At 46.8% G+C, this 27845-nt stretch overlaps 3 protein-coding genes and 1 non-coding gene across 7 annotated transcripts in view; 3 read left to right on the plus strand and 1 right to left on the minus strand.

The window, feature by feature from the left end:
* Positions 1–723, plus strand: part of cers4b (ceramide synthase 4b) — an 8125-nt gene extending 7402 nt beyond the window's left edge. For both annotated transcript variants that reach the window (XM_076991281.1, XM_076991282.1), the window contains exon 11: positions 1–723. This exon is cut by the window's left edge and continues 687 nt beyond it. The gene's annotated coding sequence lies outside the window, so the exon portion shown is untranslated.
* Positions 724–3322: 2599 nt separating this feature from the next.
* Positions 3323–3396, plus strand: trnan-guu (transfer RNA asparagine (anticodon GUU)). The gene has a single exon. It is a non-coding gene; the product is annotated as a tRNA-Asn (tRNA).
* Positions 3397–3906: 510 nt separating this feature from the next.
* Positions 3907–5891, plus strand: uba52 (ubiquitin A-52 residue ribosomal protein fusion product 1). Of its 2 annotated transcripts, none has more exons than XM_076991285.1 (5): positions 3907–4034; positions 4525–4636; positions 4723–4809; positions 5207–5309; positions 5710–5891. In XM_076991285.1, the coding sequence occupies exons 2-5, from the start codon at positions 4534–4536 to the stop codon at positions 5801–5803; spliced, it is 387 nt and encodes a 128-aa protein (XP_076847400.1). In that variant the 5' UTR covers positions 3907–4034; positions 4525–4533; the 3' UTR covers positions 5804–5891. The 2 variants fall into 2 exon arrangements, with proteins under 2 accessions (XP_076847400.1, XP_076847401.1); XM_076991286.1 differs by having other exon boundaries at positions 3924–4038.
* A 56-nt stretch (positions 5892–5947) lies between these two features.
* LOC143493115 (homer protein homolog 3) lies at positions 5948–27708 on the minus strand. Of its 2 annotated transcripts, none has more exons than XM_076991284.1 (10): positions 27009–27095; positions 26473–26522; positions 21901–22057; positions 18931–19062; positions 18320–18427; positions 15530–15663; positions 14252–14408; positions 8729–8836; positions 8540–8620; positions 5948–8050 (listed from the first exon to the last, which is right to left on the minus strand). In XM_076991284.1, exons 2-10 carry the CDS (start codon positions 26493–26495, stop codon positions 7865–7867), a joined length of 1086 nt encoding a protein of 361 aa, XP_076847399.1. In that variant the 5' UTR covers positions 26496–26522; positions 27009–27095; the 3' UTR covers positions 5948–7864. The 2 variants fall into 2 exon arrangements, with proteins under 2 accessions (XP_076847399.1, XP_076847398.1); XM_076991283.1 differs by lacking the exon at positions 27009–27095 and adding an exon at positions 27155–27708 and having other exon boundaries at positions 5949–8050.
* Positions 27709–27845: the final 137 nt, after the last annotated feature.

Below are 27845 nucleotides of genomic sequence, written 5' to 3' on the forward strand. Positions count from 1 at the left end.
GAATGTGTCTGATGTCCACACGTAAGGGGTCTGATGACCACACATGTAAGAGGTCTGATGACCACAAACATAAGGGGTCTGATGACCACAGACACTACTGGTTCCTCTTATAGTGGAGCTCATTGAAATCGAAGCGCAGACCCACGGTGTGTGATGTTCAGTGAGGGGTGTATGTGCACCTCCCCCTCCCCCACACCGATCTACACTCATCCGCCCAGCGCTGCCTTTCCCAGAACCGGGCCGGCACCCGGCCTGCACGGGCCTGCCCCCTGCTACGCTCCCGCACGCACTGTACACTCATGAGGGCTTGGTTCTGAGCTGATGATTTGAGTCAGGCATGTGTGGACGGACCCGGGAGACCCGTGGTGGGCCGGTCCGAGTCCAGCAGGACCAGAAGGGAAAAGCTGTCATAAGAGGGTAAAGTAAATACACATGAATCACATGAAGGAACATAAATTCACCATATTTATATTCTGTGTATGCATTAACATCTACAAAGATGTCTGTCTGTGTGTTTCATGTTTAATTTATTATAAATGATTTAAATGGAAGAGTGCCTCTCTTGTTAATTTTTAAAACTAGTGTACTAATGTTATCTGATAATGTACAAACCCAAGTCCCATGATGATATTCATAATCGATTGTAGTATGAATACTTATCATATCTCTGAGAAAAAAATATTGTGGTATTGTTTAAATTATTTATTGAAGTACATTCAAATTGTTTAACCACTGTAGTCTCCTTAAAGTCCTTTCTTTCGCTATTTAAAATGAAGAATATTAAATATAAAATATAGCCGCAAGCGGCGATTGGCGGGTTCACACACAAAAAGGCAAAAAAGCCCAAAGGGTCTTTTAGACCAACAAATTGGCCTCTTGGCCTCAATAGGCAAAAAGAAGCCCAATAGGTCCTTTAGACCCAAAAGTGAATAGAAGCTGTTTGAGTGGAAAAAATGCATAAGTAAATCAATGTGACAAAACATTCAATTCAACTGAGGCACTAAAGGCCCAAAAGGATCAAAATAATGTGTATTGGCAAAATGATTCAGATCACAGAACTAAATCACATGCTGAGATCAGCTTTGTGTGCGTGGTGTTTCATGTGAGCAATTGTTTTCAGTCAGTTTCGGTGTTTGGCCACTAGATGGAGCCCAAGTACTATCATACTGATATCTCATTAATCTCAGTAATGCAATGACATTTTGGTGAATTAAAAGGTTCATTTCTGGTCAGGCAGTGCACTTTTTGTTATGAGATGTAATTGCAATGTTATAGACCTCATTGATCTGAATCATACAAGCCCCATTACTTGTCTGTATTCTGCATAACAAGATTGCTGCGTGAGTTTTTATGATTTCTCAGGTTTTTGGGTACTGTAGCGCCTCCGACAGGCCAATTTGAACCAAACTTGGCCTACCTCACAAGGACCTCAGTCTATAAAAGCCTTTCAAATTGGGAGTTGATCACTTACATGGTTTATGAGTGATAGCAATAAAGGTCATTTATGGCATGGCCAGAAGGATATAATGGAAAAATTGACCAATCAGACAAATAAAAATGCAACATTTTTTCCTTATTTAGTTAACTACAGTGTCTACAGATTATGCCTATGCCATTTTTGCCATCATTGGATCAAATTCCTAGGACTAGTTCTTAAAGAGCTATTTTCAAACAATTGATGAATGTGACAAAAGTATGCATTTTTTAATAGGACTTGTAATTGCAAAGTTGTCAGGTCTACTGCAAGGTATAAAATGAAACAAGTTGCATGTTCCTAAGTGAAAATTTGGAGGAGTTATGTATGATTTTCACAAATAGCGCCACCTAGTGGCCAAATGTTTCAACACTGCACAGTATGACACATAGTCCTGGGATATGTACAGTGATGAGGTTTCATGTTGATTGGCCAATGGTAAGTCTGTCAAATGGCCAATTAATTCAAATAAAAATTAATTGGCTCATGGCGGCCATGTTTTTTGAGTGATGAGGTCATCATTGTGTGCCTTGATACCACTTGGGCCCCTGATGATGCCTGTAAAGTTTGGGCTTGATGTGACTAATGGTTTCTGAGAAACAAATTTCCCCATGTTATAGCGCCCCCTATTGGACAATCGTGGCCAGCTTTGACTTGTGACCTCTGAGTCATGTGCCCTAACAACTGATAAATTTTCATAAAGATAGGTCAAAGCATTGTTGAGATATAGCTGCTGAAGTAAATTTGGCCACGCCTCAGAGCTATTGATTGACATGTCACAACGACAATGTATGCAAATGTAACAATTTTGTTCAAATTTATTGATAATGAGATTCTTCTGAATATTTTGACACCAAGATTGAAGAAATCCGATGAAAAACCAGGGACTAGTATAAAAAAGTAGGTTTTGCATATTATGCAAATTAGCAAAAAATCTAAGTAGGCGGAGCTTAATGGTTCTTGAGGCTTTTTTGTTTGTCTAGAGCCAAGGAATGCACCTGAAGTGGAATTTTGTTTCTAGGACCTACGGGGTGGGAGATATGGACCAAAACGCAAAATGCTGCGCTATAGCGCCACCATCAGGCCAATGTGGGTCTCTGTACTTTAGCACGGTCCCGCAAACAGACTACACCAGTCTGCCAAGTTTGGTCTCCCTGGGCCTTACGGTTTAGGCTGCAGTATGCGTTTTATGCGGAGAAAAATAATAATAATAATAATAATAAGAAAGAAGAAAAAACCTAACAATAACAATAGGTTTCCCACACTACGTGTGTGAACCCTAACTATGAAAACATGAAATTCAGCAACAGAACAGTACAAAAATTTGCATCAAATTGCATAATTTTCTATGCCTTGTTTGACGTAATTATTTGTTTTGCATTTTGTGTCTGTTGCATGAAGACTGTAATAGTAAACTAATTACTACCATTCTGACTTTTAAAACGAAAATATTTAGCATTATTACATTTTCAAACGTTGTGGTTATTATTGACCTTTTTCTGTGCAAAAAGAAAATACGTTATCTGGGCTTTGGCGCCCCCTTGTGGCATGACGAGATAATAACAATTCCGGCTATTAAGTTATAGGTTTGTTTGTTTATTTGAGATTTATACACAGAAGCTTAGCTTGCTAGATAGGTTTCGTCTTTATTTTTCATCATTCTAACGGGAGCTACCGGTTAGATTGGAATTAAAGGGAAAATTAAACTAGTTTAGCCAGCTAGTATACAGATCTTATTAAATCAGAGTTGTAATAATCATAATACAAGTAAAGAAAATCATCAATCTAAGGATATGCTATGGATCCAACGTCCTGAATATATAAATACAATTCAAACCACACCTGCATGTCTCTGTGGCGCAATCGGTTAGCGCGTTCGGCTGTTAACCGAAAGGTTGGTGGTTCGAGCCCACCCAGGGACGGTTGACTTTTCTCTTTACGTTTATCTGTCAATTTTAATCTTTCTCTCAGAATGTATGTACATTACTCAAAAATAAAGGCTCAGTACAAATTCTTTAAGCAACAGCAAAAAGAGTCAACACGGGACATAATGGATCCGCAATTACGTGTTGTGACACTAGGTGTAGCTCGAAATACTGATATTGAAACTATCTGGGAGCTACGTGGCATATAAATATAATCTTGGAGTCACTACAGCAATTTAAGGTCCCTCGTTTCTTTTACATCTGCAAATGACAATGTTGCAGCACCGGTTTAGTTCTTATCAAGTTTTTTTTCTAACCCTAGCTATATATTTTTTTACGAATCAAACGTAATTTAAAAAGATAATTCACGTTCAAGTTTATTGCAAGCAAGTGATTCTGACGCTAGCCACACCTAATAAACATAGTTGGCAATACATTTTCATGTCTCAACATCATAGGAAACGTCGCCCGTTGTCCTGCAGGGTCAACCGCGTCCTTTCGTCCACTAGGGGGCAGCACAACCGCGTCCTCCCGTCCACTGGGGGGAAGCACCGCGCGTTCAGCGTCTCCGTGCGGGGACGTTTCGAGCGGAAATAAGTCATCGGTCTTTTTCCGCCGAGGCAGGGTGCAGCGGGGTAGGTGAGATTTTTTGCTCCATGAAATTCGTAAAATATAGTTCTCGCTCGGCCATTTGGGAGACGTGTTTACTAGTGTGTGTCGAAATAAGCGTCTCAGGGTTCGTTTCAATCGGGTTTTATCGCACTGCACGGTTAATAAATGGCATTTATAAGCAGGCGTAGCATGTAGCCACGAAGCTAACGGGCGCCTGGTGTCTTCATGGTGTCCACGCGCCATGTGTTGAAGACTTAAGTGTCAGTGCCCACATTGGGCTGATACATCCAGATATTTTTAAATCATTTACATTTAGTTTTAAAATCTTTTCTCTCCTTGTGGCGATTTCCCTCCTTTACCATCATTTGTGTAATGCTACCCTGTAATCTGAATAGGCTTGGCTCGTATCTTAACACGTAAGTGTTAACTTAAGTGGGGTAACTTAAGTCACCCCACTTAAGTAATAACACCACATATTGATAATACGTTTATTTATGGTGTTTCCCATGACAGTGAGGCAAGATGCAGATCTTTGTGAAAACGTTGACGGGGAAAACCATCACACTCGAGGTGGAGCCCAGCGACACCATCGAGAATGTGAAGGCCAAGATTCAGGATAAGGAAGGTGGGTGGAGGCCACAGCTGGTGGTGGAGATGCTGCACCTCACCCACACCGGCTGCCTCACGTTAACCGCACGGTTCTGTCTCCAGGTATTCCTCCCGACCAGCAGCGACTCATCTTCGCTGGGAAGCAGCTGGAAGACGGACGCACGCTGTCGGATTATAACATTCAGAAAGGTGTGTGGTGTACTCTGGCTCCGGTCTCTAAATGATCCTACTAGACGAAGTGTAAGAACCACTGCGAGTTAGATGGTTGCAGTTTTTCATGTACCAGGCTGTCTGATGTATGGTACTTGCTTATCCTGAATGTAAAATTTGTTGCCTTTTAATAGTACTTTTGGGGTGGACATGTCTACTTGCATAAAGTTAGGTTGGGCGGTTAATTTAAAAAAATATGTAATCTTGAAGTCACTACAGCAGTTAAGGTCACTTGTGTATGTGCGGTGTCTGTTTCTAGTTCATGTGAAATGTACATCAACTAGTAATGTAATTTAACCGTTGCTTTTACGTCGTGAAGTTGTGTTGTTGTAAAGGCCGGTGTGGTTTCATCGGTGTGTGGCTGCCTGTCCCCTAGAGTCCACCCTCCACCTGGTGCTGCGTCTGAGAGGAGGCATCATCGAACCTTCACTCAGGCAGCTGGCTCAGAAGTACAACTGTGAGAAGATGATCTGTCGCAAGTAAGGAGCCTCTGTGTAACACACACACTCAGTAGAGTGAAAAACCCAGTTTGGGCACCTACAGACTTCGACTTCAGCCGGCATTTAGAATTTAGAATAGGAATTAGAATAGGATGTGGAATATAGTTAGAATTGTTATAAACGGAGTTAATTCGGGGACACATAACACACTTCTGTTGATTGGGTGGAGTTTAGAAACATTTGGAACACCTGATGATCTTGATTTTGCTGAAAAATCCAATTGTGAGTGCAGGAAAAAGTCCGTTCATGCAGACCAAACACCGCTAGCTCATTTTATGTCTGTGTATTCCATCACCTGGTTACTAGTGACGGTTTCTGACCCCTTCAGATATCTGTGGGTTTGCACTGGGAGCTGAACGTTGTCGTTTTTGGTGTCTAGGTGCTACGCACGTCTCCACCCTCGTGCGGTCAACTGCCGCAAGAAGAAGTGTGGACACACCAACAACCTGCGGCCCAAGAAGAAGCTGAAGTGAACAGTGATGCTGGCGCTTCTGGAGGGCGGGACTACCCGTGGCAGGGAGCTTTTGATTGGGGGTTATTAACAATAAAATGTTAAAGGATTTTCAGTGTGAAAGTCTTCATTGGTGGCTGATAAAATCGCAGGGGCGGTCGCCTTTTCTATCATTTCCTAGAAAGAAGTGAGATAACACCATTCACGCCAGCCGTGAAAATTGCAGAGATTCTTTTTATTAATGGAAACCGCAGAAGGTCGGCACAAACAGACCTCGGAGTTGTTAACCAATCATGTTCAAGGCCAGGCCACGATGCCTAATTTTGAGTAACTGCATAAAAGTGTAAAACAATGTGCACAGATATACTGATCTATTTTTTTTACACTTCTCTAGATGCTCAGTATTGTTTGCACAGTTCAAGGTAAAGTCCGCAAGAGAACAGTCCTGTTTGGCTGTTTCGCAGGCCACAAACGGGCATCTGTGCCCCCGAGCGTTAGCAGCCTTTGGCACCTGCACCAGAATAAGGCCTTTCACGGAGGAACAGGAGCTCCGCGTACTGTTCAAAGCAGAAGGAGCCAATGTGTAGCTGAGGACTGATAACCATGTCCCTTAAGAGGACGATCTTGCAGGCAATTTATGTGCTCTTAGAATTTGTTCTAAAACGATGCATCATGCTCCCTTTCGGGAATGTAAAACACGACTGCTTACAGCTAATCCGTGGCGTGATCGTTAGGTAGGGGTCGGCTCAGTGCGTTAAAACCCGACACCCGCGTCTGTACTTTGCGCTGTGCGTATTCACTGTAAGATTAAGACTTCTGTTCACGTCGGTGGCAGGCCCTGTAACGCGCACACGTTTGTGCATGTGGGTTTTTTTTCTACAATTCAAAGCAGTTTCTTTTGTCAAGTTCACATTCATGAACTTGTGAAGGACGGATCTGAACAGCTTTAGTGAAACAGCGCAACCTTGGACACACAAGGCCCACGTCACCACATCTTACCAACACTTAGAAGCCCGATATGTAGCTGGGAAAGCAAGCCACGGGAATTACACAACTACACCCATCCACAAGCTCGCGTTCCTCAAGGGCAAAAGAGCCTTAACTTACACTTAACTACTACTCCCCTAAACCTAAAGAGTAACAAATGAACAGTATATTGTATTTTCTACCAATTAGTACAATTCTATGAGTGCATCTACGTTTTTGTCCTTACATCCCATATTCATCCGCTACCTTAAATACAGGACAGCACGTCCCGCCTTATAAACGTCAGAGGCGGCACAGTAGCGTCCTCGGAGAACAGTGGTGTTTCCGCTGGTCTTTGGTATGTGTGTCCAGCTCTGACACCGCCCGTCCGTACGCAACCGGTACAGCCGGTCAGCAGTGGTCACAATGAAGCCCACCTCCCCCAGTTCATGTAAACTAAACTGGAACTGTAAAAGCGGTGAATCCGGTGTGTACTCCATGCTCACTGTAAAACACCCACAGCTGTTGGCTGCCACCTCTGCTTTTATGATAATCTATGCCATTTATTTAAAAAATAAAACATTTTGTAAATAGTACCATACCACTCATTAATTCAACTATTGATATATCCATAAAGTGTGCAGTGTTTACATCTACAACTTAATATAATGCAACTTAACGTTATTCTAATCTGCCTCATTACATTCGGCTGCTGGGAGGAGACGTTCTGTCATGCTTCACTCCATGTATCAAAAATAGTGGCCCCGCCCCCCAACTTGGTCATTTAAACTGATTGATTTATTGCTAGACCGTTATCAATGTGAAATGTAACCGAGTGCAAATGGGGGGGAAAAAAAGATGAAAAATGGCAAAGCAAAGTTCAGAGCCCAAAACGTGTTGAGCGTGTGTGTGGTCACCAGCCTCTCGCTGAGCTATCTGGAAAGCAGAGCTACGCTACGTGTTGCAATGTGGCGCGTTGGGGACGCCGGTCGTGCCGGGTCGAGTGTATTCCTCCCTTCCCCCTTCAGCGGCGTGACGTTGAGTTAAAGGTGCGTGTGGTGGCCGCCTCCCCCGCGGCCCGCCCTCCCGTGGGCCGCTCCTCCCCGCCGGCCCCGCCCTATTTCTCCAGCAGCTTGACCAGGCTCTGCCGAAGGTCGTTGAGGTCGAAGATCTTGACGTCGAGGATCTGGACGACGCGCTGCACCTCGCTGTCGGTGCGATCGCGCTCCTCCAGCGTGGAGGCCAAGCTCTGCTCCGCGCCCTGGACGCGCCGTTCCAGCTCCACGTTACGCATCTCCAGCTCCTGAAGAAAGACGCGTGACGTCAAGGTCCGTGAACGGCCGGGCTGCTCATGACCAGAGAACCACAGAAGAAACGGGTTCCCCTGCATTTTGGCCCAAACACCCTGTGTTCCATCAGTTCCCGCACCCAGGTGGAATTAGTTAAGATCACACGTCTCTCTAATGTCCTTGCCTCTCCTGGATCTGAAGTGCCTTTTTGCTAACGACACCCGTTTTAGAGACATTAGGTTATCTTCCAGGCTCGAACACACCCTACTGCACTACTGCGCATCTGTTCTTTCAAAAGAGTCTCTTGTTTAAATCATACTGCATGTGCCTGGCACAAAAAGTGGATGGGAACAGGATTTATAATGTATTATCGTGGAAAGAACCATTAACAGGAGCTACCCTGTAACGTTTGTTAACTCGTGAGGACCACGATAGGGCAGGTTTCTGTGGAATGTGTTCTGTGGGCTCTATGTCGTGTTCTGTAGCCGAGATGCTACGATCACCTGCAGCCTGTGAATGGCTTCCTCTCTCTCCTGCTCCATCTCGTGGAAGTTGGACTTCTTCGCCTGGAGAATACGGATTTCCTGAAACACAAACACAGCTGCAGTCGGATTTGTCTGTGAGGGAACAGGGAGGCAGAGTGACGTGGGTGAGACACGTCTGCTCAAACGGGCCTGTAGATCCCCCATTACCTCATCTTTGGCCTTCAGCAAAGCCTCCAGTTCCTCCAGGGACTGCGTGAGTTCGTCTTTCAAAATGTCGCTCGGCCCATGGACTCCATGGGCTTCTAATTCTGCCACCTACACACACGCACACACACACCACGATGTTAGGCCACTTAAGATGGTTAATATGGAAACCACTTACATTTTACTGGGGAATCCTACATGCCTTTTAGATTACTCAATAAGACAAATATATAATATTTTCAAAAATAAATCTTGATAACAATAAATCTTGGGCAGCACGGTGGCTTGGTGGTTAGCACGTTTGCCTCTCAGCGCTGGGGTCTTGGGTTCAAGTCCCTATCTGAGTGGAGTTTCCATGTTCTCCCCGTGTCTGCGTGGGTTTCCTCCGGGATCTCCGGTTTCCTCCCACAGTTCAAAAACATGGAGGTTAGGTAAATTGGCATTCCCCGAGTCTGTGTCTGTGTCTCTCCCTGAGTGTGTGTCTATGTCTCTCTCTGTTCAATAAAAACATGTTGTTGGTGTGTGTGTGTGTGTGTGTCCGTCCAGTGGTGGATGGTGCTCTGTCACTAGGGTCTGTCCTCTCTCCCCTTCCTGCACCCCATTCAGTCCCCCAGGGGGCTGTGGATCCTGGTAGAGAGTATGCCGGTGTGTGATTGGTTGTCTGTGACGTAGCTGTGATAATTGTAAAGCGCCTTGGGTATCCAGATAAGACTTGAGCCAGGGGCGGCATGGTGGTGTGGTGGTTAGCACTGTTGCCTCACAGCAAGGCGGTCTGGGTTCGATTCTCGGTCTGGGCTGCTCTGTGTGGAGTTTGCATGTTCTCCCTGAGCCTGCGTGGGTTTCCTCCCAAAGACATGTGTGTTAGGTTGATTGATCACTCTAAATTGTGTGTGTGTGTGTGTGTGTGTGTGTGTGTGTTGGCCATGCGGTGGACTGGCGACCTGCCCATGGTGTACCCTGCCTTCGCCCGGAGATGCTGGGATTGGCTCCAGCCCCCACCCGTGACCCCGACTAGCAGGATTAAGCAGTTCAGATGGATGGATGGGGAGTAATGTTGTGTTCAGTGTTGGGAATGTTACTTTAAAAAAGTAATTAGTTATAGTTACTTTTTTGAACAAGTAGTGAGTAACTGAGTTAGTAACTGAATTATTATAGAGTAAAAGTAACTCGTTACCAGGGAAAGTAACTATTTGCGTTACAGTTAGAAAAGTTATATGCCAATGAATAAGGATTTTTTTGAAAAAGCAGTTGAAATGAGTAGATCAGAAAGGTGTTTAACTTTTGATAAATTAAATGTGCCATATTTTGTCAATTGTGATTTTTACACCCCAATCAGTTGGAGCTGTTGGGGTTAGGTGCCTTGCTCAAGGGCACCTCAGTCATGGCCTGTCTGGGAGTCTAACCCACGACCCTCCGGTCACAAGACCAGTTTCCTAACCGCCAGGCCATGACTGCCCCCAATATTTATTGCACATCAACAGACCAGTGCAGGATAAAATCCTTTAAAATCCCAAATCTCTGTATAAAAAACACTATATAAAGTGCATTTACATCTATTAAATTCTCTCAACCTGAGACAACTGAACAGAAATAAACTTAACAATAAAACCTCTATTCTTAATTAAATAAATAAAATACCCAGTCTGGTAGACATTCAGGAACTTCAAGTATTTTCTTAAATAATGTTTATATCGCCACTTTGAAAATGATAATTTTTCTTCGGCTTACTCCCGACTTGCCATTTCTGCTTCTTCTCCGTTTGGTGCATCACTGGGTATACTTCGGCACGCATGTAAAAACACTGGCTCTGATTGGCTACCATAACGCTGCCTTAGCCAATCGCTTACTGACTTGTTAAGTTAAACAGGTGTTACACAGAGAACTGTGACCTATCGAGATCTGTTACTCCTCTCTAGTCTGGGCAGCGGTCCGCTCGGATTACTGTTAGTGTATCAATATATAGTAACGCACCGCTTTTAATGACCAGTAACGTCAGCAGCGTTGTAACGACAGGAAAAGTAATTAATTATATTATCCCGTTACTGACAAAATGACGCCGTTATTCGCAACACTGGTTGTGTTGTATCTTTGTTTAGAAATACACCTTTAGAAACCACATAAACAATATGTGACACATATAGATGGCATTTTGGATTTTGGTTTTTAATATAATTAAACTAGAAAATAGTTACGTTAACGTTATTAAAGACTTCAAATCATGTCTTTCAAATCTTTGGAGTCACATATATTAGGAACCTCTTTGAGTCAATGGAAATCACACTTCTTCTGAACCTTGTGCCCTGTCAGCGTGAGGTCACTGCAGGCAGGTCTGACCTCTCAGACTACGACCTTGATATGAAGAATCTCCCCCTCCACAGCACCTCAAGAGCTCGTAAAGTTTGTAAGTTTGTGTAAAAACTGTGTCAATCCCACCTCTGGGCTCACCATATGCTTATCGATACAAAATTTAGTATACTTTATAGTTAAATGGTCTCCTTGCTACAATATAATATAGGAGAAATATGCAGGAAATGTAATGAGTCATATACTTTCTTGATCACTTACACACTTCCATGTAAGGGTCAGGGGGTCAGGAGGTCAGGGGTCGGGGGTTCCCGAGGCAGAGAGGTGAGGCAGGTACACTTCAGTTCTGCCTGCTCCCCACCAATCACGGGGCAGGTGGAGGCTGCGAGGCCCCTCCCTCTGCTGTACTCCAACTGCCACGTTACACCCCCCCCCCCCCCCCTCAAACCACCCCCCCCCCCCCTCACTGCCAACACAGCCACGCTCCTTCTGCAGTGCGGCCACGCCCGTGTGTGCGTATCTACATGCATGTGCAGAATTGCAGGATTATGGCGAAATGTAAAAGGACAACTTGCAAAGGTCTCAGAGTCTTGAGAGGATCTTATTTTTAACTGAAATGTGCAAAGGAAGGAAGAAAAAAAAAATCTCTGAACGAGGGACGCCAGATCCCCGTAGTGATTTTTCATTTCTCCTAACTAGGCCACTGAAAGTAGGATAGAACTGTCCTACAAACCCCTACACTCACTCACTCTCTCACTCACTCCCTCACACACACACTCTCTCTGTCTCTCTCTCTCTCCTGTCCCATGAGACATGAACCATTTTCAACCACCTGGTCGCCTGATTCATACCAGAGAGAGGGAGAGAGAGAGAGAGAGAGAAAGAGAGAGAGAGAGAGAGAGAGATCGCCTGCCCTTGTTGGTTTTCCAGTGAAGAAAGAAAAGCAGAGTATTGCACCTCTAAGGGTGACGGTTGATTATCAAAATCAAATCAAATATATTTGTATAGCGCTTTTCACAACACATGTTGTCACAAAGCGCTTTACAGGATTTACAAAGTTAACAATACTGTGGGTCCAAATTCCTAATGAGCAAGCCAAAGGCGACAGTGGCAAGGAAAAACTCCCTAGATGGTGGGGAATAGGAAGAAACCTTGGGAGGACCAAGACTCAAATTATTATGATTATGAACATTGATCGACAGCAGCTCCAGATTGACAACAGGTGTGTGTGTGAGAGAGAGAGAGAGAGAGAGAGAGAGAGAGAGAGAGAGAGAGAGAGAGAGAGAGAGAGAGAGAGAGAGAGAGAGAGAGAGAGAGAGAGAGAGAGAGAGAGAGAGAGTGTTGGGGGTTGGGCAGAGGGGGATAAACAATGTCACCAACATGATCCTCACATTATCTAAGGTACGTTGAAAGGTATCTAGTCTGTTGGTGCTGGTGTCCCCATAATGAAACGTGCACGTCATGGATTCATCATCTCCTCATCTCCTCTGCAGCGTTCTGGATATCACAGTCTTCCTCTGACAGGCCGTTATGGGGTATATATGACTTTATGAGCCTCACCAGGTACTCAGACTTTCTCAAATATCAGAGGAGCTGGAATGCCATTAGCCACCCGCCAGGAACCAGACTGCAGCAGAAACCCTGCCAATAATCTGAGGTCATCCTGTTACAGTGAAGCTGGGCAGGAACCTCACTGATTGGACTGGTTAGCACCAAGGCAATCCAATCATGATGGCCAGCCATGATATTGACAGATCTGTTAACCAATCAGAAACCTTGCTGGAGGCAAGTTGGCAAGTATGTGCTGGTGGCAGAACGTGAGGCTGGAATCTACTCCAGTCTGTTTGGAGTCCAATTTACCTCCACGCAGCAGAATATGTGAACCAGCTATAGTGAGGGAGACAACACCACCCTGAACCCCAGCCACAACCTCAGCCATAACTCCACCCTCAACCTCATCCACAACCCCACCCTCAACCTCATCCACAACCCCACCCTCAACCTCATCCACAACCCCACCCTCAACCTCATCCACAACCCCACCCTCAACCTCATCCACAACACCACCCTGAACTTCAGCCACAACCCCACCCTCAACCTCATCCACAACACCACCCTGAACTTCAGCCACAACCCCACCCTCAACCTCATCCATAACCCCACCCTCAACCTCATCCACAACCCCACCCTCAACCTCATCCACAACCCCACCCTGAACCCCAGCCACAACACCACCCTGAACCCCAGCCACAACACCACTCTGGACCTCATCCACAACCCCACCCTGGACCTCATCCACAACCTCAACCCCATCCACAACCCCACTCTGGACCCCATGCACAACCTCATCCACAACACCACCCTGGACCTCATCCACAACCCCACCCTGGACCTCAGCCATAACCCCACCCTCTGCCACAACCCTACCCTGAACTTCAGCCACAACCCCACCCTCAACCTCATCCATAACCCCGCCCTCAAACCCATCCTCAACCTCAGCCATAACTCCAGGCTCTTTCCTCCTCTTCTCCAGTGCTTCAATTAGAACCAGTACATGGCTACGTATGCTGAACAAACATTAACTGAATGCTATAAAAAATAATTATGATAAATCTTTTAGCTAATATTAATGTTCTAGTTAATTAAAATGTAGAAATCAATGGGCATTCAGATTCGTTCAGCCTGCTGCATGACTGTCAGTGTTCGTTTGTTAAGATACCGGTCTGATCTCACATTACGTCACCAATCTCTGGTAAATGGGGCTTGTCTATGCTGAGCTTTGAAAATGAGTCACAGAGAGATAAACAAATACTGTAGCCCAAAGATATTTTTAACTTCAATTCTCTCCATTTACAAAGAGAAGAAAGGCAACCATGTTTGGACTTGATTAAGGTGATTGTGTGAATTTGTAATTACATTTGTGTTGTTGTCTAGGACTGCGAGTTGAGGCTTTCGAACAGGTTTGTGGCCTCTGGATGAAAGACACTTAGACAGTGAAGAGGAGAGACAGACAGCTGTTTGAGTGAGACGGACGTATGGATCGGGCGTCTGACTGCTGTAGTTTGGACTGGGCTGTCATTTTGGACTGGCACGTGGGTTTGGACTGGCACGTGGGTTTGCATGTGGCTGTCTGTCCAGCCTGGAACGGGGTTCTCCCCATTCTCGGCCTGTCCGGCACACGTGACACGTGTGCTCGGATGGGGGTCACGTGACCCCACTCACCTGCTCACGCAGCCTGTCCGTCTCCTCCTGGTAGGCCGCCAGCTGCTTCTTCCACTGCTCCACGTTAGCGTTAGCTTCATGAAGAGCCGCCACCAGCTTAGCGTTGCTGTCCTGCAGGGTGAAGAGCTCCGCCTCCAGGTTCATCTCGCAGATGGAGCTGGGGGGGGGGGGGGGGGGGTTTGACGACACGTTCAGTCAGGGCTCGCCAGGATCCACGCCACATTGACACGGCTCCCTCGAGCCGCTTTCAAATTTAATTAAGCGGAATTCATTCACGTGTTCTGGCACACGTGTGTCAGACGTGCTGGGTCACATGACGCTTGTTCTCAGGGCCAGTTTTTTTTTTTTTTTTGGAAGCAGACTTTCAGTAAATTTTCAAAGGAATCCCTGTTAGGAATGAAGGGCTAATTCATCGCGTATCCTTCATGGCTAATATGAAATTAATGTAGCGTCATATATGTGGTAATCTGAACAAACAGAAACGACCCCAAAAGACTTCCAGTGGCATTTAGACAAAACAGGCCAAAATAAAGACATTTTAAAAGGTCTTTGAAACGAGATGTTTCACGCAGGAAGAAGCAACCTTATTACGCTTGACCAATCACAACATGTCAGTCTGGGATCACAAATCACAGACGTTGTTTGAGGTTTCATAAGATGTCACAAATCACCTGTGCAATTGAACGGGGTGGGTGGGGGGGGGCAGAAGACATTTTCCCTGCTCAGACATCCCTGAAATAGGCCAAGGCGTTGAAGAAAAGTGGGCCCCATGCAAGCCTCACTGTCTTGCTGCATTTTATTATTCGTAGGCTCACCATAGCAACACTTAGGGGAAAAAAAAGAGCACCAGTGGCCAATAAAGGACAGAGGGGGGGTGGGGGGGGGGGGGTGAGGCTCGCTGTGCCAGTGTTCACACTCAGAAGTGCACTGGATACAGCACTTAAGCGTGACTCAACGCTGTAATGGCTACTCGCCCTGCCCTCCCCACTGCGGGGAAAAATGAGCTTCCCAGCCACTTTCATAGGTGGTGATGGGAGGAGGAAGAGGAGGAGGAGGAAGAGGAGGAGGTGGGGGCTCAAACGTAAAGGGGAATAGGACTGAGCTGAGAAACCTCCTGTATAAAAGAACACAACTAAGAAAGAGACAAAAAAAACCCCCCACACAGTGTGATTGTGGGGAGGACGGGTAGACTGTGTTGTTGTAGTGCTGTGGTCAATCCCGAGTGCGCTCGGTGCTTTGCGGCGTGTCGCGTGTGCCGCGTGTCCACGGTGCTCTCACCCCTCGGACAGCATCTTCTTGATGCGCTCCTTCTCCGAGGACAGCGTGATGTCCGCACTCTGACTCCGGAAGAGCTTGTCGTCCGGCCCGTTCACACACATCACCGGGGGCGACTGGAGCTCGTCGGACAGGTCCTGCGACAAGAATGGGACAGTCGGTTCGGTGCGCGCGCGCACACACACACACACACATCAGTGCTGGAAAGACAGATGGATCATGCAAGCCTTGAGTTTAAACAGCCGGTCGCAGTGCCAGGGTCACGCATGATGGACTAAACTAGACCGCCTTTTAATTGGTGCAGTAACTGCCAGAGATGTGATTGGCTAAGAGTGTCCAGTGAGGACGATTGTCCAGCTAATGCTGGTAATGTGTGAATCACACACCGCGGTATAACCTCAAACACTCAATCCAAAAATGAGTCTTAGAAAGCAAGCATTATAAACAAGAAAACAAATGTGTGTGACAACTATGGGCTTCAAATTAAGAGTCCAGGGCTACGGGCTTCAAAGTAAGAGTCCAGCGTGAATAATTACCCTGAAGTGGGATTTGCTTCGCGCCTATTATTGTGTGCAGCATCTAAACTGTAGCGCTGTTGTCAAAATACGATGTTCATTAAAGAGCGGTCGCAAATGTGATTGGACTACTGGAGGTGAGAAACCGTATCTTCATACGCCAGCAAGTTCTACACGATGTCTACCACACCTTCACAGGCCAGCAGGTCTGGGGCAGCGAGCAGATCTCACGCACAAAACGAAACCATAACATCCAATCTCATTCCAGATATCTCCATTTAAATTGTGTAAAAATAGCAAACCATCACCTCCAGTGATTAAAACCAACCTTTCTCTCTCTCTCCATATCTGTCACGGATGATAAAAGTATGACTCAGGTGATGATTAAGTGTGATAAACTAGCAATTAGCGGTTGTTGGGCTCTCTTACGAGTGAAATAGGGCAAGACGACAGGGCAACATTCCTTTACTGTCTCTCCTGCTCTTTCTCTCTCTCTCCGTGATCATTTCAGGAAGGCCTGCTCTCTATCGCCCCCTACGCCCCCTGCCACTGCTTGGCGGCTTCCACACCCTTCTGCACGCCCACCGCAGGCACCACCCCAGGGACCCCCGCTAGGCTCTCGTGACCTCCACCGGGTGGCGGTATGGGTCACCAAACAGGAGGGATCACCGGCGGGCTCGTTCTCAGCAGCCCTGGGGCCGCTCCACGTGTGAGCGATTTGAGGTGGTGCGAAGGGGGGCGGGGACAGTGGGACGCATTGTAGTGTGGGTTACCCGAGGGCTAGTGCATTGGGGCTAGCGCGTTGGGGCTAGCGCTCTGGAAAGGCCTGGTGGCAGGTTGCCAATGCCTGTCCTAGCTGACCTGCTGGGTAACCAGGCAACAAAGAGGACAAACCCCACCACGCTCCTTATTCCCACGCATGACACATTCGTTACTCACCTGTGAGAACTGCAGAAACCCGGAAGGCAACATGGGAAAAAGGAGAAAGGACAAGAATGTTAAAACGAACCAACGAATGCAGTCAGGCGTCTCGGTTGCCCCGGCGACAGCTTGGCGAAGCCGCGGGGCGAAACAGAACGCGTAGGAAGCCCCGCCCTCCAGGGCGACAGCGGCCATTAGCCGCGCAGCGAGAGGACCTGCTGATTGGCTGATTGCTTAATTGCTCCGGAGCGTTCCGCTGGCCTGAAAAGCCCGGCAGACAGCGCGAGCCGAGCCGGATAATTTTATCTCTGCCCTATTTATCCTCCCTCTTCCCATGGAGATGAATGACCCAGCTCATCTTTCTCTCCTCTCCTCTCCTCTCCTCTCCTCTCCCACTCCATCTCTGCTTTAAGCCACCCTCACCTCTGTGGTGGGCTGGGTCGGGTTTCAGCCGTCTCGGGTTAGACGTCTGCGACCACGTCTGCTTACTGGGAAATTTAATTTGGAATTAAATATAGCGGTGCCTGTCTGGCCGCGGCGGGTTCAAAACACTTGTCCGTCAGGAAGTTCACACCTAACTTCCACGACTGGACAGCTAGTGTATCCCTCTGAGAAAAACCAGCCTAGGCTTTATCTGTCAAACACACACGTTTTACATGTCTTAAATATGAAAGGGTGGGACGTTGCGCAACATGCCGGTCTTTTCTGTCATCATTAATTAAACATGCGCATTTCCAATGAAGCTCACCATCAGGCCCCACCCACTATGTGGTGGTTTTATAACTGCCATGCTGTAGGCTGTGGAGCCGTATACCCATCCACACACACACATGCCCGTCCGCCGCCTACCTGGCTATGATTGGCTAGGAAGAGCTGCACTTGTGAACAGAGAGTTCCACTCCACAGCAGTGGTCTTGTGTCTCCGAGGCATAGCCTGTCGTTCAAAGCTGTGGCTTCGTAAACAGCATCGCATGAAAAATCTCTCTTTTTTATAGAGGCCTTCTGAAGCTTCGTGCAACGATTTAAAACAGTTGAAACATCACATTTCTACTCTAAAATAATTACATTCTAAATGTTAGTGTCATATTTTTTCAAAATGCCCAAGGCCTGAGTCTTCTGTAGTCTGAATAAACTACATCATGCCTTCAGAGGATTGTCTGCGTCTTCACACACCTAGATACGTCCTCCAGAACACTGACCATATAGATTTACTCCTATAAACAAAAGTTTTAAATCACACGATCGGAAAGAGAAAAAGATCACAGTGGCTTAAACATCAATTAACCAATCTGAGAGAAAGAGAAAGAGAGAGAGAGTCAGACAGAGAGAGACAGAGAGAGAGAGAGGGAATGCCCACCTGAGGGGCTGCGATATTTAAGGCAGGGTTGACGAGTTCCATCTTGTCCTGAGACTTCTCTCGTGCCAGCCGGGTAGCATCCTTCACCTCTTTAAAGCGCTCAGCGAACTACAACAAAAAACAGGTCAACAGACACGACACCATATTACTGCTAACACTGCCAGAACCACGAAGCTAGACCCTAGACCTAGACCCTAAACCTAGACCCTAAACCCAGACCATAGCTCGTAAACCTCTCTTACTGTTGTTGTGACCTTCCCACAATCATCTGTCATTCTGCTTGGCGTAACCACATCACCTAAATGGCATTATAAGTGATGCACCAATAAATGTTGTTAACTGAAATCAAATTTGCTCCCCATTTTAATATCGCTGCAACAGCAGAGAGAAGATTATTCAGATCAAGTTTCCATGTGCAATAAAAGCTGGCCTGTGCGGAGAGAGGGGGCTGCACCGAGCCGTGTGTGCGCCGCTGATCTTGGATCAGGCTCGAATTGGGGCCAGGCCTGTGGCGGCAGAGCGGATGCTGATCCTGGGTCAGACTTGAACAGGGGGCCGCTGTGATCTTCCACTGGGACCACAGGCCTGGGACCTGTGAGCGTGAGTGTTACCTGGTTAAGCTGCTGCTCGGTGGCAAAGCCCAGGCCGTAGACCGTGTTCGCCCTGCTGTCTGCCCACTGGCCAAACTTCTGAGACGTCTTGGTGAACGTCATACTGGGAGTGATGGTGCTGTTGATGATGGCCTGTGCACACAGTGGGAATGAACCAGTATGGGATAACGAGTCAGTATCCTACAAACAGGAGGAAAGGCACCATGTTTTACCCACTTTATTAGAAATGTGTGTTGTTTAAGAACACAGGAGCATTGCTTGAACCAAGGAACCTATCTGAAGTCCTGCAGTATCATCTACCCATCTACCCATTCGTGGTGAGTGGCCAGTCTCTGATCACGGGATCGCTGTGGGGTGGCACGTTTTTGGGTTGCAAACAAGTGTCAGCTTGGCAGTGAGGCATAAACATGGAACAAACCGCTCCAGAAACACCGTTGGGCTTCTGGAACGGGTCCTCTCGTGAGCACGGCCCTGGAGGCCGGGCTGCAGCCATGCCCGTGTCAATCGGACAGAACCAGGACGACTGGGCTTCTGTTTAAAGGTGGGCTGTCAGTTCTGTCACCATCTGGTGCCTTCGATATCGGGAGGGACCACTGACATGTAATTAGAAAGCCTGTCCTCTTACATGTAAAAGCACAAAGTCCGTTGCATCATATCAGACAGAAAGAGGCATCCTGCCTTTTCTTCCTCGGTAAACGCAAACCCAAAAATACATTTGGGAATAAAAACCGAGGCCAATTTATAATAGTAATAAGCATCAGCTCAAATATATATATCTCCCCATCCCTCCCTGATTTCCTCATGTCAGGGGTACGAGGGGTCATGTGACTAGATTTCCACAAATCGGCAGGCCCATGAATCGTGGAACTAGGATGTGGGTCAATTTCAAACCAGCTGGGGGTTGCAAATGTCCCAGTAAGCTCTTATAATCCAGGACCAACCAGAGCTTTGGGTGGAGAGATTCAGCCACACAAACCTTGAAAGGGGACCCTTAATTCACTTCCTTAGTGACACTCCTTTACTAACACTGACATCTCAGTAGAGGAACAAATATACGCATGCGCCCTGTTCTTGACCACAGAACAGAGATTCACTGCATCATTGTCATTAAATGGAATGAATGTAGTCTTCCTATCTAAAAAACAAGATACTGTTGCTGAAATGGCAGTAAACATGCATCTAAAACGTCCGTGTTGTAGTTGGACATTTATTCCTGCAAAACTAATTCTCCTATAAAACAACGGGTCGTGGTGAATTTTTTTGTCAGTTACTGCAAACATGTGACCAGACGTTTACAGTTGGGCTTCAGCAAAAGGGGGATTTCACCAGAAAATAAAGGCGAAAAAACACAGAACTCGTAATAATACTCTGAGAACGGCCGGCAGTGGAGTTCATACTGCAGGCGGTTTCATGTTTTACTGTGGGAAGAAAGAAAGAAAGAAAGAACACCCAGCAAACAATAGTGAGTCACTCCGACATAAAAGAGGTTGGAAATGTCATGTGAAATACCGCAGCGAAAAAAAAGCAACAAAATAAAACACCAAAAAAACAAAATCCATTAAAATTAGACCTTCCATGAGTGTTTATCACGAAGAAAGCCCCGACTCGGGCTCCGTTTTCCACTCACGGCCACAAGCCCAAGCCTGATCCAACCACATTCCCCATGGTGATCTGCGTACGTGTTCTCCTCACGAGCGGCTGCTCTCTCCTCGGTGATCAACACCTCCGACCTTCAGTGTTTCCACCCATCAGAGCAGCACCTCCAGCCTCAGGACACCTGAGCCGCTCCATCGACTGACATCGATTGGACAGACTGGCACTAAAGTGCAGGTAGGCCCCTCAGCACTGCCCACTGCACTCTTTTCTAGACTTTTCTAGACATTTCTTGACTCTTTTCTAGACATTGAGTCGTTAAATGTAAATGCTCTTTTAGAGGAATCTTTTGACAAAAACATGTATGCAAATGCACTTCACCGTTCTTTAAACGCTCAACCAAAGACAGCAAACACAAAGTTTAACAACATATCAGGTCCATTTCATCCAGTTTAGGAATGCAGGGAAACCAAACGTTTTTACACTATTTAACGCTAATTCTGGTATCAACAGAGATGTGAGCTCTGGATCCGAGGATATGCTTACTACAACGACCCTGCCACAGTCTGAGGTGTGTCTACACACTGGTGATATTGTCACAGTCTGAGGTATGTCTAAACACTGAGACAAGCTGGGAAACCCTGCAGGATTTGAATTTATACATCATAAACCTCTCCAGAAATGTATCAGGGGAAGTGAATTTCATACATTAAATCAGTCTAGGTAGCTATCAAATTTTTAATGTGCATATTACATTTAAAAGTCTGTTTCATAGGAACAGGTAGCTGATTAATAATGGCACAAGTGTGATGTGCTTCTCTCTATCCAGCTGATACTGAAATCACTAACTGTAGTCCAAACCTGTTCATTACTTAAAAAGGAAGGAAAAAAACTGCATCTCACAGTGAGAGAGTGCACAGCCCTGTGATGAAACAACCCCTGAATCTTTAAGCCATGCTTACATGCTTTTAGAACAATAAATGATCCTTTATCCAGAGCCACGCCTCACTGGGTCACCCTCCTGCTGGATTCTGGGTTATGTTTCACATCAGACCACCAGCAAATCATTCGATGTGATCAGAAATCAGCAGAACATGCACCAGACTATCTCATCACACTTGAATAGAAGCTGCTTCACGTTCCAACTCCACAAGGTCAAATACGCCTGTTTGGTCTGGCAATCACCAGATGTTCAGGTGTTCTTTGCTTGTTTTAGACGGGGAGTGGCTTGGATGAAACTAGCCTATCGAGGAGCAGAAACAGCTCCAAAATTTGACATTGGGTTGAAGTTAACTGGATAACCACAATGGTGGTGCATGCTGTTCTGTCTACAGTGGTCATGTAGGTAGAGGAACCAGATCTCCAACCCTGGCTCACCTTGCTGCCTCCCACGCTGATGATGCGGTAGCCATGACGATTGGCGTCGTAGAAGAAGGAGACGGTGACGGCGTGCTTGCTGGCCGGAATCCAGTTGCGCTTGGTGGTCGGATCGATCTGGAACACATGGGCTCGGGTGCTGAAAATGGGCTGCTCCCTATGAGAAAAAGACCCACACACACACACAAACACGCGCACACACACACACACACACACACACACACACACACATACACATGTGCCCGGCTGCTGAAAATGGGCTGCTCCCTATGAGAAAAAGAAAATATAGGACAAGGCACACACACTCACACACACAAACACGTGCACACATGCACACACACACAAACACCTGCACGCACACACACACACACACACACACACCTCCAAGGTAACCCCCAAATCAATCCGCATATAAAACGTTTAGCTATATTATGATCAACTTTGCTACCATTGTCCTTAGAATGAGCACAAACAGAGCCGCGAATGGCCTGTAGACTCTGGATCAAACACCTATCCTCGTCATAAAAACCCCATTCTGTCCACCACAGTCCATCGCTTTGCAACTGCAGCATATTTTCAGACCTCTTTTTAAGATTTCTGAAAACGAAAGCCAAAGAGTTTGACATAAAACAAGAGTTTAAGGGTGCTTCTCTGATAATGCCGTATATGAAACTCCGATGCTTATGAAGTGATGAATCAACAAGCAGTCTTGGTGTCGTGTCGAGATCTGAGTGTACGAGGAGCTCAAGGTTCTGAAGTTCCATGAGCAAAAAGCCTCATTTGGGTCAAAGTGGTGATTCTTTTTAGCTGGATTTAGCTGAATCCCAGGATCTCTTACCAGCGAGTGATTTTATAGCATGATGATGCATTAATTGCTAGAAGGTGAGATTTTGCACTGCTGTTAGGAGAGCCTTGTCCTCTTCTGGCAAAACCAAAGAGTGATTTGTAAAAATCAAAAATCAATTGAGGATTTGGTCGGGCCACAGTGTTACAACCTGTTCCCTGGAACCATCACTTCTGCCCATTCGCCCAAACGGAGTCGCAAACCAAACGCAGGAATCAGAGTGAGCTGTACCATCTCCAGAAAGCCCTGGAGCACAGTGCGGACGCCAAGCTGACCACTGTGTGTGTTCCCTTGCAGCGAGGGTTAGAACAGCACACAGGTGTGGGACTACACTGCTTCAGACCCTCGGCAGTAGAGGACGAGTTGCTGATGCCGAGCCTGGCAGGGTGGGGGTGTGGTGGTGTGGTGGAGTATCGAGCTCTTATTCCCGCAATCCAGAGGTAGGAGAGGGCCAGCAAAGCATGGGCAGAGGACACCGCATGTACGGAGTGAGAGACTCTCGGTGCTGGACGCCGTCGTCCGTGTCTCTTCCGTACGGGCTGGCAGAGTCACGTTGTGCTCGTAACTGGGACACGGGGATAAATATTTGAAAGTGGCAAATGCCTGGCCCGCCCCGTGCTGGGAAAGTTCTAAAGTCTGGCGTAAAGTCTGGCAGAGGTGATAGCCCGACCCGCTTTAGGGTACGGCCTATTCCACACGCGGAACCCTGCCGAACGCCGCAGACGGAACCATCTCCATGGAAACGGAAAAAAAAAGGAATGTGGAAAACCAGCTTGTTAGTCCTGATTGGTGCTCGGTCTCCAGCGCTAGACATGGGACTTTTGTTCCATAATAATAATAATACGACATGAGCTGAGAACACGAGGAAACCTGGACTGTTGTGAAGACTCCCTGGACTGAGGAGAAGACACCAGCCAATCGCTGGAGCAGAATGCACGAGCTTTTAGGCTAATGATCACCAATGCATTTCAAAGAACAATGTTGGAAAAGGAGGCCACCTACAATTGCAGAAATTAAAATCACCACCACCACCACTACCACCAACACCGCAGAGCAAATGTTGATATGACCCTGTCTCTTGATGCCCGTGTCTAACAACTGAAAAAAGAGACATTCATACCATTTTAAACGTGTGAATAGTTACTGAAATATACTATTAATAAATGAGTTTTTTTACACGTATTCACCAGTGAAGATGATATCGCTATCAAATCAAGTTCAAACTTGCTCAGACTCATGTAAATACGGAACCTGAGTATAATTTCAAACATTTCTTCGTGAAACACAAAACTAGGAGAGGCCAACTACCTTTGTATTGTTATACATGCTACATTACAACAGACGCACAATACCGTTCTAATAAATCTAACCCAAGTGGCTTATGAATCATCAGGACAAAAATGACCAGCACACACCCATTCAATAAACACAGTGAATAATCCTCACCGCTCATTCCCTGGAGATCTGACAAAGTGGTCTGGCTGTATGAATACAGGCTGCAACTGAAACAGTACTGAACAGTACTGAACAGAGCACAGAGGGCATTCAGGAGTCAGTTTAAAACAACAGCGCTCTTGGCTCTGTCTGCATTTATTCGCGTAAAACAATCTCTCTCTTTCAGACCGAGGCACGTCTCAGCACTTCACGCTGTTAATGGCAGAGAGGAAGTGAACCACTTTGAAAAGGCAGCAGAAAAGAGCCCGTTTGTGTTCTGGTGATGTGGACGCCGCAAAACCTCCACAGTGCATCCACCCACCGTACAAACCGCAGTCCATAACTCCACATTACAAAAATCTGGGTTTTGTTTAATAGCAGCAAACGACTGCAAGTTTCAAGCATGAATTTGGCAAGTTTGGAATGACGCTGCATTACAGTAGTTTGCCCTACAGATCCCCAAGAAGCCAAACACGCGGGCATCAGCGCCCACGCACGTCATCACTTATGCCCACGTCATGCCAGTCTGGAACATAAACGCCATGTTCCTTTTGATCTCTGGGTAATCCATGCTGGGGTGTCATTGTCTGACATTGTTTTCCAACATCAATGCACCCACCTACACACACACACACACACACACACACACACACACACACACACCACCGGGATGATTGAACCCTTGCTCGGCAGCGACCCCGGGGACACCACCTCACCACTTTAGCTGGTTGCCTGGAATAGCCCAGACTGAATTCCCAGAATTCCACTGAACGGTTCTCTCCTGGGCCAGATGAGCATGACACACTCACACACACCGTCACAGGAGGCACAAACACTCTCACTGATGCTTGGCTCTTGCAGTACGCTCCACATGCTTGTCATTCATGACATCACCTCCTCTCCCCTCCCATTTATCAGTCATGCTGCTCAGATCAGGAAAGGTCTGAAAAGGACGAGGGACTGAGATTTTCAGCGGACGGTTTTTCTGCATGCATGCATTTTGCTTAATGGCCAGTCAAAGGCCTTGACTGACAACAATAACTTGAAAGATCTCGTTCGTTCGGCATTTACAGCTCCTGAGCACAAGCGAGTTTGCACTCAGCAGTTGTGTCCAGCGTGAGTGTAACACTGTACGGAGAGGCCAATACAGGTGATGCTTCAGACAGTATGGTCACCAGTCAATGTGATCGGGTGCTGTTGTGATCCAGGAACAGCCAATTGGGTGGCATTAATCTTTGTGACCTAAACACTGCTCCCAGGCCAGAAGGATTAATAGAATTATGTTCCATTTTCTCCATCAAACTGGAGCAACCCCCCCCCCCCCCCCCCCCCCACACACACACAAACATACACAAACAAAAGAGGAACAGGCTCCCTACACAAATAATTTCTTGTTCTATTAATAAACCATGCAAACCACCACAAGCCCTTTCTATTAACAAGATGTTACATCTTCAGTTGGTGTGTTTGTGTGCACGTCTGTATGTCTCCATCTGTCAAATGACCACGGATTTGCACTTCCATTAGTTTACACCGAATTACTGCAAGATACAAACATTCCCTGTGAAACAATTATTGTTAAAAGAGCCTTTAGAGGAAAGTATTTTAAAGTGTTGTGCGAACAATTAAAATGGGTTATAAACTGACGGTGCACATTCATATTAGTGACAGTTACACCTCCGAGTTCTAACGTGAGGGACCGTCTCTCAAGGGCGGACGGCGGCGTTCAAAAGTAGAAATGAGGCCATGCGCTTTTCTGAAGTCCTCACACCTTTACAGCTCCGAGGCGAATTATTCACGGCTTTCTACATCATCTGGACCTACCAACATCGAGTCTGTTGAACAGCCCATCAGGTCGGCGCCGCAACACTTTCGGCACGCGCCCGCGCTCGTGCCCGCGCTCGTGCCCACAGTGGGAAGCTCCTCCCGCGGCGACGAGCAATTAATTAATTAATCATCATATATAATCACGTGACCTTTCTGGTGACGCCCCCCGCGTGACGAGGCCACGCCGTCTGGCGCGAGAGTTGCCAAGTCAGGCTGTGGATTGTCAGTGCAGGTTTAACCGCTGCGATCCAGTTGAACGGGGATTTGTAAGAACCTGTCTTGAACCAGTTCGTGTTGGAGAATTGAATACCCCAGGGGCCACTGTGAGTCCTGAATAAATATAGACCCGCACTGCTTGATTTGAAGGCCCTGGGTCCGAGGACGTGAAACAGGAGGTGATGTAATCTAAGATAAGTGGCGTGGGTGAAGTCATGTCACACCGTGGCACCATGGACGGGACTGCTTACCTTTCTCTGTGGGTCGTAAACATTATTACTGCACGGACGAGCTTCCTTTTCTGCAATTAAAGAAACAATCCCAGTGAAAACTACCGCGCGCACACCTTATACAAAATAATACAATAATGTACCATTTCTTTACTGTTAGTGCATCTCCATGACATACTGAATAACAGGTTATTATGGTCGCACTAATGCCATCTTTTACCCATTAATGTGGATTTAACGGATGTATCTGAGTGACCGTTTCATCAAACAGGCTACACTATGATCCAGAATCTACTAATGACCCAATTACACGGGCTACTACTGCTAAGGGCAATCCTGAGCACATAGCAAAACTGTGATATTGCTATAATCACTCCTAATAGAATTTGCAGATACACGAATTGTTTAGTGAAGTTTAACTTGTAATGTCAATACAAAAAAACTCCACTGCTCAGTACAGCAAGCAATTCTACACGCAGAACCTCGTGCAAGAATATCGATTAAGTTTAAGCACAACTAAACAAACAGAGAAACTAAGCGTGGATCACTGCAGTTACCTCTCACGTGTGGCCGGTCGTGTCTGCAGCCTAACGCATGCTCTCCCTGACCAAGTAGCCTACTTGTTGTTAGACGCAACCTCCACCGATAGGTACCGTTTCGGATGGGCTCGACTGACAGCCCAGAATCGTACACCAACACTTACCCCATGTCGTTGAAAATACAAAATTGATCAATTAACGGTCTTCCCTGCCCCCTTCCGATGGAACAACTGTTGTGAAGCCGCAGAAATGCAGAGAAAATCCCCCCTGGTCGTGTCCGGATACGGGCGGGCTGTGACCACAGACGGCAGGACAGCGCGGTGTGCACACTGGAGCGGGCAGGAGTGGGTCATGGGTCCAATGACGGACACACCGTGTGCGGGACGAGCCACTCAAACTACAGCCTAGGAGAAACTACACGCAGATCAACGACTCTGAGCAGCAGCGTGCAGTGCAACACAGCACATCTTGTGTGGGTTTCTTTACCCCCCGTTCCGAGTCCTTTTCTCTTTCTTTGACTGCACTTCAGTAACCTTGCGGATAGCTGCACACACACACACACTCCCTCCCGGTGTGTATTCCTCGCCAAAGCGCCGCGTTGTTAAACTCCTCGCTCGCTCACGGAGCCGCGATCACCGGCACTTTGCAACTCCGTTTTTTGATTGCCGCTGAGACTACGGTCTCCGTTGCACGGTAGTGGGTCGGTCGCTGCCTCTCGCTGGGCTTTTAAAGGCTCTCGCGCCCCACCTGCTGGGCAGATCTCGCGCCGCTTCGACCCGAGTGCGTCGAGGCCTCGCGCCACGTCCTCGAGCGCTTTAGGGGTCCTGCACTAAATCCACACACCTCCGGCCCTCT

Source organism: Brachyhypopomus gauderio, unplaced genomic scaffold (genome assembly GCF_052324685.1).
Source record: "Brachyhypopomus gauderio isolate BG-103 unplaced genomic scaffold, BGAUD_0.2 sc82, whole genome shotgun sequence".
In the NCBI taxonomy this organism is placed as follows: Eukaryota; Metazoa; Chordata; class Actinopteri; order Gymnotiformes; family Hypopomidae; genus Brachyhypopomus; species Brachyhypopomus gauderio.

Excerpts from the sequence above, each read along its gene's own strand:
- uba52 (XM_076991285.1), top strand. The coding sequence starts at position 4,534 with ATGCAGATCTTTGTGAAAACGTTGACGGGGAAAACCATCACACTCGAG. Across the intron at positions 4,810-5,206 it reads GGATTATAACATTCAGAAAG|AGTCCACCCTCCACCTGGTG; the intron begins GTGTGTGGTGTA and ends CCTGTCCCCTAG. Across the intron at positions 5,310-5,709 it reads GAGAAGATGATCTGTCGCAA|GTGCTACGCACGTCTCCACC; the intron begins GTAAGGAGCCTC and ends TTTGGTGTCTAG.
- LOC143493115 (XM_076991284.1), bottom strand. The coding sequence starts at position 26,495 with ATGTTTACGACCCACAGAGAAAG. Across the intron at positions 18,428-18,930 it reads CCGAGCAGCAGCTTAACCAG|TTCGCTGAGCGCTTTAAAGA; the intron begins GTAACACTCACG and ends TTTTTGTTGTAG. Across the intron at positions 15,664-18,319 it reads TAAATATCGCAGCCCCTCAG|GACCTGTCCGACGAGCTCCA; the intron begins GTGGGCATTCCC and ends TTCTTGTCGCAG.